Source organism: Scyliorhinus torazame, chromosome 6, assembly GCF_047496885.1.
Source record: "Scyliorhinus torazame isolate Kashiwa2021f chromosome 6, sScyTor2.1, whole genome shotgun sequence".
Lineage (NCBI taxonomy): Eukaryota > Metazoa > Chordata > Chondrichthyes > Carcharhiniformes > Scyliorhinidae > Scyliorhinus > Scyliorhinus torazame.
The window spans coordinates 195,951,596-195,960,625 of record NC_092712.1 but is presented as its reverse complement, the minus strand read 5'-3'; the positions used below and the strand labels follow the sequence as shown (position 1 = coordinate 195,960,625).

Here is a 9,030-nt window from a genome sequence, read left to right as displayed (position 1 = left end):
GCCACTACAAGATAGAATTAGGAGTAGGGCCACAGATTCAAGGGTTATGATCCAACCTCAGTAAACAGTATACAACTGTAAATAGATGTTTGAAATAAAACTGAGTTGTACCATTCGCAACCGTGTTGGTTCGTCTGTGTAGCAGAGTACCCAACACTTCACCTTTCACCTTCCCTGCTCAGCTACAGGACCTCCTGCTTTTTCCTGCGCTTCAGACACACCAGTGAGACAATCGTGGAGTTACACTTACCGGCCTTTGCCTGAGTCAAGTCAACATACAAACGTCCTGGGCCCATTCAGCACTCACTGTCAAAAGTGCTTTTGGAGGTTAAACAGTGCTTAGGGCTCAAACTCTGAACGTTACTGTTTAGCATTGATCCATTGGATCCAGAGCTGTCCTGCCAATGCCTCTGGATTGGGTAATCTTCTTTCCAGTTGCTAATGCTGCCCCTGGTAGGGGGCTCACAACCCCAAAGGCTATCTCTGTGATCACAACGGAGGTGACAACCCACAATTTGTGAATTGCGATAGTGGGTTAGGAGGCGTCATTCTGACCACTGCAAATCATAGAATCCCGACATTGCAGGAGGCCATTCGGCCCATTGAATCTGCACCTGCCCTAGACAGAACACCCTACTTAAGCCCACACCTCCACCCTACGCCCGTAACCCAACCTAACCTTTTGGACACTAAGGGACAATTTGGCATGGCCAATCTACCTCACCTGCACATCTTTGGACCCGGAGGAAACCCACGCAGACACAGGGAGAAAGTGCAAACTCCGCACAGTCACCCGAGGCCGGGATTGAACCTGGGACCGCTAACCACTGTGCCACCATGCTGCCCAAAGTCATACTATACACCAATGAATAGCGGTTCCAATGATCAAAGACGTACCAATTGCTTACATCTGTAATCTGCTGACAATAGTCACTAGCCCAGTGCTTCCCATATTCTTTTCTGCCGTGATCCCATTTTAATGTTTCATACTTGGTGGGTCCCCAGATATCTCACCCTTTCCTAGTCAGCTGAGACTAATACATGACACTCCACCTTTGGGACTGTCAAAGTGTTAGCCTGAGGGTCATTTTAACCTGAAGTATCCATCAAGAAGCTAACTGAGGCAGATTGGCTGCCTGTTTCACAACACGCCCATTGATTTCAATGGAAAGTAAATCAGGCAGGGACTGAACTTAGCTGCTTTCTTCTGCTTTATTTAATTTGGCAGGGGCCAGGAAATTAATTTGCATAGCGCCACTTCTCTAGTGGCAGAGCTGAAGCGCCACTGGTGTGAGGTGACTGGAGTAGTGCAGAGGTTGAAGGAGCAAGTCAAGATCAAAGAAAAAGATGCACCTTTGTGTGCAAACCCAAATGTAAAAATTAGGGGAAGGGGCAGGGGAGAATTGTTGAGTGGAGCAAGGGGTTCAAACAGCAGAGAAACAGGCACAAAAACCCTCCAATAAGACTCCTACTATTTTGCAGGCTCTGTTGCTGTCAGTGATTAAACCTCAAGAGTTGGTTGGATTCGGCCAAACATGGGCAAAACATTTTTTTTATTTTAAAATCACACGTATTTAAAAAGAGGCCTTACAGACCATTCCAGGACTGTCAAACCTGATTCGCCGACAGCTGTCATTGCTGCCTTGGAGCTAGCGATCCCAATTGCTCCTCCTATGATCTCACCGGGGTTCATGACCCATGGTTTAGGAACTCCTGCAGTAACCCCTAGAAATGCTGCATGAGTTTCCATGTCCCATCATGGAGATATTGAATTGTTTAATCTCCGTCTGAAAATCCAGTGACATGTTAATTTAAGATGGAACCTTTCCTCTCTGGAAGTTTCCTCTTTCACATCATAGAGTGGAAGAGATTGCAGACTTGGGAGCAGGGTGGCTGCCTGCCCTCAACAAAGCAATGCAATGCTGTTTAGCACAGGGCTAAATCGCTGGCTTTGAAAGCAGACCAAGGCAGGCCAGCAGCACGGTTCAATTCCCGTAACAGCCTCCCCGAACAGGCGCCGGAAATGTGGCGACTAGGAGCTTTTCACAGTAACTTCATTTGAAGCCTACTTGTGACAATAAGCGATTTATTTCATTTCATTTCTCATTGGTGTGGGGAGATCAAATTAACATAAAATAGTAAAATGAGGGCCGATACTGAAAATGCAATTTCTCTACCATTATTGTTTATTCAATTAGACAGGTGAGTGAAGTACACACAATAATTTGTTTCCAATAAAACTAACACGTGAAACAGGTCGCAATTTAAAAATAAAAGCAGTGTTTATTAAAACAACTGAATTACATAAAAACAATTTAATTTTAGATCATTTAAGGTGCACTGTAACAAAAGAACATTTTAATATTAGAAACTGCTTACTTACAATTGTAATTTATCAACCAAGAAGTGATTGGGAACAAATTAACTTACTTTAAAGGAAATTCAATCAAATTAATCAGTTATTTCCAAAATTGGGAATTGATATGCAAATTATCTTAAGAGTTGTTTCACATTACCTTAATGTACTGTAGATCATAGGATACAAGTCAACCCAGCATATTAGATAACTCCATTTGTCATGTTTAATGACTGGATTTCTAAATCGGTCATCTTTTTCAGTGAAGAAATGCAGCATAAGGAATCTGCCTCAATTTTGCCCTCAAAAATAAATTTTCCACTTGCTTTAGAAATCAGTGCAATGGATCAAGCAGGTAAGACAGGCCATGTTGCCAAGAGTTTGTGTGGGATTAGCATTGATAGAGGATTAGTCAACAGGAAACAGAGTAGGCATAAATAGAACATTTTCAGGTTGGCAAGATCTAATGAGTGGGATGCCACAAAGATCAGTGCTGGAGCTTCAACTATTTACAATCTATGTCAGTATCTTGAGTGATGGGACCAAATTTATGATTGCTAAATTTGCTAATGAGAAAGATAGGTTGGAAAGTAAGTCGTGAAGAGGACAAGAGTCTGCAAAGGGATTTTAGATAGATTAAGTGAGTGGACAAAAATTTGGGAGGCAGGAAAATGTGAACGTGTGCACTTTGACAGGAAAAATATAAAGCAGTAAAAATAGGGAGAGTTTGCAGAACTCGGAGATAGAGTGGAATCTGGGTGCTCTGATGCATGAATCACAAGTTAGTATGCAGGTTCAGAAAGTGATTGGGAGGGCAAATTAAATGTTGCTTATTGCAACATTTAATTTGCCCTCCCAAATATCAAAGTAGGGATGTTTTGCAACAGTGGTATATGGTATTGGTTAGACCAGATCTGGAGTACTGTGTACAACTTTGATCTCCTTATATCAGAACGGACATAATTTCATTAACAGTTCAGAGAAGATTCACTCGACTAATTCCTGGAATTAGAGGGTTGTCCGATGAGAAACGATTGGGCAGGTTCGTAAGACATGCCCGCAAAGTGCAGAACACGTATGACAAACGACAATCAGAAACGTGTTTGGTAAAAAGAATGAAGTATGAAGCTGGTTTCCAGCCAAAAGACATAATTTTAAGTTGACCCCCCGTTTTTGGAAGAATTTTGCGGCTTCAAAAGGTTGATTTGTATGTGGTGATATATTATATTTGAATTCCTATTAATAGCCATACTAATGCTAATATTGTTATTGTGACAAAACCTCATCCTCAAAAGGATGTCTGAATTTTTGGAACAAAAAGTCCTGGTTTTATGAAATGAAACTACATTGTCAGGTGCAAGAGCTTCCTTGCAACACATTTAATCCTTTTTTAAAAAAGCGTAACTGTACATTTTGATACCATCTGCAGGGCATATGTCTAATCCTAGCCATGCATCTTGGTGAGGCCAAGGAATAAGCTAAATGCTTACACGTAGAGAAATCTACAATCATATGGAGTTATCCAAAGCCTATTCCTAGTGGTGTAATGTAAGCAACAAAGGCAGATGACTGAAAGCTGTCCTGCTAATTATCTGAAAAAATATTGTGGGCCCAGTGAATAAATGAAAACACACTGGAAAAAGTTAATCAAGCTGCAAGATAAAAACTCAATTGAACTGAAGCAACAATAAGCTAAAAATTAACATTTTATGGTTGTTTCTACGTTGTCTCTCATTGAGGTACAACATTTAACACTTTGGAAGACACATTCTTCAAGCTCTAGAGGCACATTCGAATAATTAGTCTTTAATATGAAGTAATTTCTTAGATACACTCTTACTCAAATTATTTTAGACAACATAAGGAGTTTCCAATGGATACATGTCACAAGTTAGGTGACTATTGGATTCAAGTCTTCAATAAAAAGCCTCATCATCAGGAATTCACCAGATTTCTTCCAGAAGTAGGTTAAGTCAGTCAAGTAATATAATTGTGGGGGCAGCACGGTGGCGCAATGGTAGCACTGCAGTTTCACGGCGCTGAGGTCCCAGGTTCGATCCCGGCTCTGGGTCACGGTCTGTGTGGAGTTTGCACATTCTCCCCATGTTTGCATGGGTTCCGCCCCCACAACCCAAAGATGTGCAAGGTAGGTGGATTGACCACGCTAAATTGCCCCTTAATTGGAAAAAATGAATTGGGTACTCTAAATTTATTTTAAAAATGTAATATAATTGTTTTACCATTTAATAGGGAAAAATAAGAAAGCAGTTGGACAATGTCTAGTTTGCTGGACACAAAAGTCATGTGGTCTCAGAGACCAAACAAATATGAAATTTAATTTAGGATGGCACTATTTGTGCTACATATAGGTAAGAGATGCCCGACAGTGAAATGGAAAATGTTAACTCAAGTAGTTTCAATAAGGGTACTTCATTTATGCCATTCCGCCGCTCAAGCCTGCTCCACCATTTTATTAGGTCATGTGTAATCTGTACCTCAACTCCAGTTACTTGCCATCGTTCCATATTCCTTGAACATTAACGGAGTAAATTTTTAAAATTAATCTCAAGTCTTGAAAATTTCAACCGATTCAGCATCCACATTCTTTTGGCAAAAGAATATTCCAAATTTCCACTAAGTGTGTGGAAAACGTGCTTTGGAGAGGGTAACCCAGCTCTAATTTTTTTGCCCCTGCGTTCTGCATTCTCCTATCTGAGGAAATAGATTCTCTGCATCTATCCTATCGAACCACTATCATTTTAAACAACTAATTTAGATCAACAACCAATCTTAATAATTAAACCTTTTCAGCTCTGCTATATTCTGGTGAATCTGTGCTGTACCCTCTCCAAAGCCAATCTATATTTCCTTAAGGTTTGTACAAAACTGAATGTTGTTCATCAGATGGGCCGGAGTCCAAGCTTTATGGAAAGGCACTAGTCCACTCACTACTTGGGAAATAGGATTAGGTTACTGGGATACTCTTACACAGAACAGCAGGAAAAACACTATAAAAATTGAATTGAGCAAATGATTGATGGCAGAATATCAGAATTAATGGGTGAGTCAATCTCAACAAATTATCTGAAGTAATACAACTCTTTTACACTCACTTGACAAACTTTCTAGAAATGTTGTGGTAAATGTGTTGCCACTAAGATTGAACAAAGTCAGTGCCAGGGAAATGGAACACATTGAACATCAATCAAATGAGAAATCTAGGTCAGGTATACCACAGGCTAAATGCAGCAAAATGCCTCAAAACTGAGATGCAATTGGAATTCTGAATGTGATTAAATCGTGAGTATATTTATACCATAGATTCACACCCACCAAGAATGGGATTCTGAAATTGCCCAAACCCATTCCAGTTAGGTTCTTTATGGCGGATAATGAGGCGACTTTACATCTATTGCTTTGAATTTGAATCCAAGCCCCATGAAACGAGCAATAAAATGCTGCTTCTTTTGGCTTAAACTTTAAACAAAAAAAAATATACAATTCAAGTTAACCCATTGATGCAGTACATTCACTAAGTGCACTGAATGACACAATGGTAGTTAGTGATGATAGTACTACAGAAAGCAGCGGAATACAATGTCACAGAATTGTATGGCAGTCGACAAAATTAATACAGGTTGGATAAATAGATTATATAAAGATCAGAGTACAAAATACATTCAAATCAAATCCCAGTCTTTTATACTTACAATATTGCCAATTATGGTTTGTGACCTTTAATATTTTTCATATGCAGATTTAATAACCAGTTCTGTATTTTCATAAGTGTAAGCTACATTCTCCTTCCCAGTAACTAAAATCAACACGTGTGTAGTCTGGTTACAATGCAAATCTCACTCTACAACGAAAAAAAATTATGTTTAAAATGCAGATATCAAACAGATTTTTAAATTGTCAGCACCTGAATGCAAAATCCTTAATTTTAGTTTATGCAGAGGGGAGGGGGCTAGTTGTTGTTGCCAATTATTTGTACTTGGCTGTTTCACATATTTACTATCTGTTTTATTTGTGCTATTTTAGTAGATGTATTAACACATTTAAATAAACAGGTTAATGTTCAGATGAATGTTGAAGTATAATTCCATAAACTCTTTGCAAAAGGAATTAAATATTTGTTTGAAAAAATGGAGATTAAGAGAGTACAGAGAGCTAGAGATTAGCTTGGTGCTGGTGTGTAGAAAATGTGTTACAGACTTGACAGGATGAATGGTCTGTTCCTGTGTTGTAATGCTCTTAAGATTCTGAGTCAAAAATGTATGTCTACTAAACTGCCAACATCAATTTCTGGACTTCCATGTTTAAATTAAAATTAAAACCATACAAAATTTCATTTTCTTTAGCAATTCCCAGAAATATATATCAAGCAAATAAAACAAAATTTCTAAATGTAAAGCAAACAGCTTGTTTTTTTAATTACTCAAGAAATAATTCTGAATACCAACATCACTTTCCATCTCATAAGATTTCAAAGTTAGAAATATCTTCAAATACCGGTTGAAGTCAGCACAAACTGACAGGAGACATTATCCTTGTTGCTCCAAGGATTTTTCTTTCAAGTTTCAACCTTTTCTTCATTTGCACCACATGTGTCCACAACACAGATAAGACAACTGGTTACAGGAAAAGCACGGACCTTCGAATTAGTTGTCCATTTGTCGGTCTCAGTGTTATACTCCAAAATGTGACCTAATCGACCTACACCTTGGAAACCAGCCAAGACGTAGATTATGGGGCCAACTGCTGCACATTTAACTGTTACCCCTTTCCAGGGCATCGTTGACACCATTTTCCAATCATTCATTTTAATATCATAATATTCTATGGAGTCCAGACCACCTGCAGGGACAAAAAATAAATAAAAATTCTTCCTCAATTCCAAACTAACGCTTCTTAAAAATAACATTTTCTTCATTTTATGACATCATCTAAAACATTTTGATAACATTTTTAACAATTTAATTTGGACCAAAGGTTTCTGCACTCTTTTGCGATACAATCATTCATCTCAAATAGGACTAAATGGTGTTTCGATACCACAATGCCGCATTAGAAAAAAAACTGTAAAAAAATATCATTTATCCAGAGGATGAAACAAAAGTTTTATACTTCATTATATATCTGAAACTTGGTTTCTTAATTTCAGTGCAACTGATTTTGTGTAATCTCCTTTTCCCTTCATGCATTTGCAATAAAGTAGGTGGGACTCTGGATCTAATATGGAAGACTGCAGGATTCCAGACCCTGGGCTTAATTAAGAAAAGGGTTGGAGCTGAGCACAGTGGATCTTTTGAGACCCGTCAAATATTTTTCCCACAATTATGGAACCTTCTGCCCAGCATCATGCTCCCTTCATCTTTTTCAGCCATTTTACAACCTGCTTCTTCAACTATGTCATCAGTCACCTGACTTAATTTCCCTCCTACTTCGACTTGGGTCCCGACTCCAAACTGTGATGTGCCTAGAAGTATTTTGCTGTATTAAGACCATTATATCACACACAATAGACGATTGTCCTGCTAAAGTTTGGTACAAAATAAAATGGTGGTAGTGTATTAATGAACTATCATCCTGTCAACGTTGCTGTAAACTACAAAATTGGACACTGATTATTGCAAGGTTTTCAAAGTGCGGGTTGTGACCCACAGGTCTCGGGTATCAGAAGGGTTGTGTTGCCAAGGTTCGCGGCAGTGTTCCCATATATTGCTTAAGATTAAAGCTCTACAAGTAGCAGCAACCCGGCCAAGCTGTTCGAAAACAGCTGCAACACTGTTATTTACCTGGAACTGTGAACAGTGATATCCACATACCAGTGCAAATAACCCCTTTTGAAATGAAATGAAATGAAAATGAAAATTTTTGCGAGTGGTGTGTGAGAGTTTTGGAGCCTTGTTACAAATGTCTATGATTTGTATCAATTCAGGTTCTGTTTCCACCCACATCGCCAAGCAATAGTACAGCCTCTTTGGTTTCAGAAGCGTTGGAGACAGATTATTTTCTCAATACCGATGTATGACTCGACACGCGGAAGCAATGGGTTAATTTCCTTTTTACTGCACTGAAGGGAATTTCTGGGGCCACAGGATAAAAAAGGTCTTAATTTTAAATCTGTCCAATGCTGAACATCACAAGGTGAGAGGTAGAGTGAGACAGTTAAAATTTTGAAGCACTCCATGGCTGAGTTAAAAAAAAAATGTATTTTATTACAAACATGTATCAAAATCGGTTGCAGCAAATAAACACCCCGGGAAGCATACTTCCCAACAATCAACTATACAGTCTGTACAGATTTTTCTCCCCTCCCCCTGCGATGAACAGCCCCTCAAACACAGTCACAAACATCCCCCACGTTTTCTCAAACCCCCAGTTGAGCCCTTTAACTCTTTATCTTCTCTAACCGCAGGAAGTCATACAGGTCACCCAACCATGCTGCTACCCCGGTGGCAATGTCGATTGCCACTCCAGCAAAATTCGCCGCCGTGCAATCAGAGGGGCGAAGGCCACGACATGGGCCTTCCTCCTCTCCATGAGCTCCGGCTTTCCATGGTTGAGTTTTTAAAACTGTTTTATCCAAAGGGAACAGCCTAACTTTCATCTCTCTATGTCTATATCACTAATTCTCAATATCTATGTGTCAATCACCCAACATATCTTTG

The 9,030-nt window shown here is 39.2% G+C and overlaps 1 protein-coding gene across 3 annotated transcripts in view; it reads right to left on the bottom strand.

Annotated features, from left to right (window-relative positions):
• Window positions 1-2,259: 2,259 nt before the first annotated feature.
• The window catches only part of klhl7 (kelch-like family member 7), an 88,917-nt gene continuing 82,146 nt past the window's right edge, over window positions 2,260-9,030 (bottom strand). For 2 of the 3 annotated variants that reach the window (XM_072509233.1, XM_072509234.1), the window contains one exon: window positions 2,260-7,213. In XM_072509233.1, the coding sequence (XP_072365334.1) occupies window positions 6,930-7,213 (284 nt within the window). In that variant the 3' untranslated portion in view covers window positions 2,260-6,929. The remainder of the gene's footprint in view (window positions 7,214-9,030) is intronic. The other variant, XM_072509235.1, reaches the window with a different exon arrangement.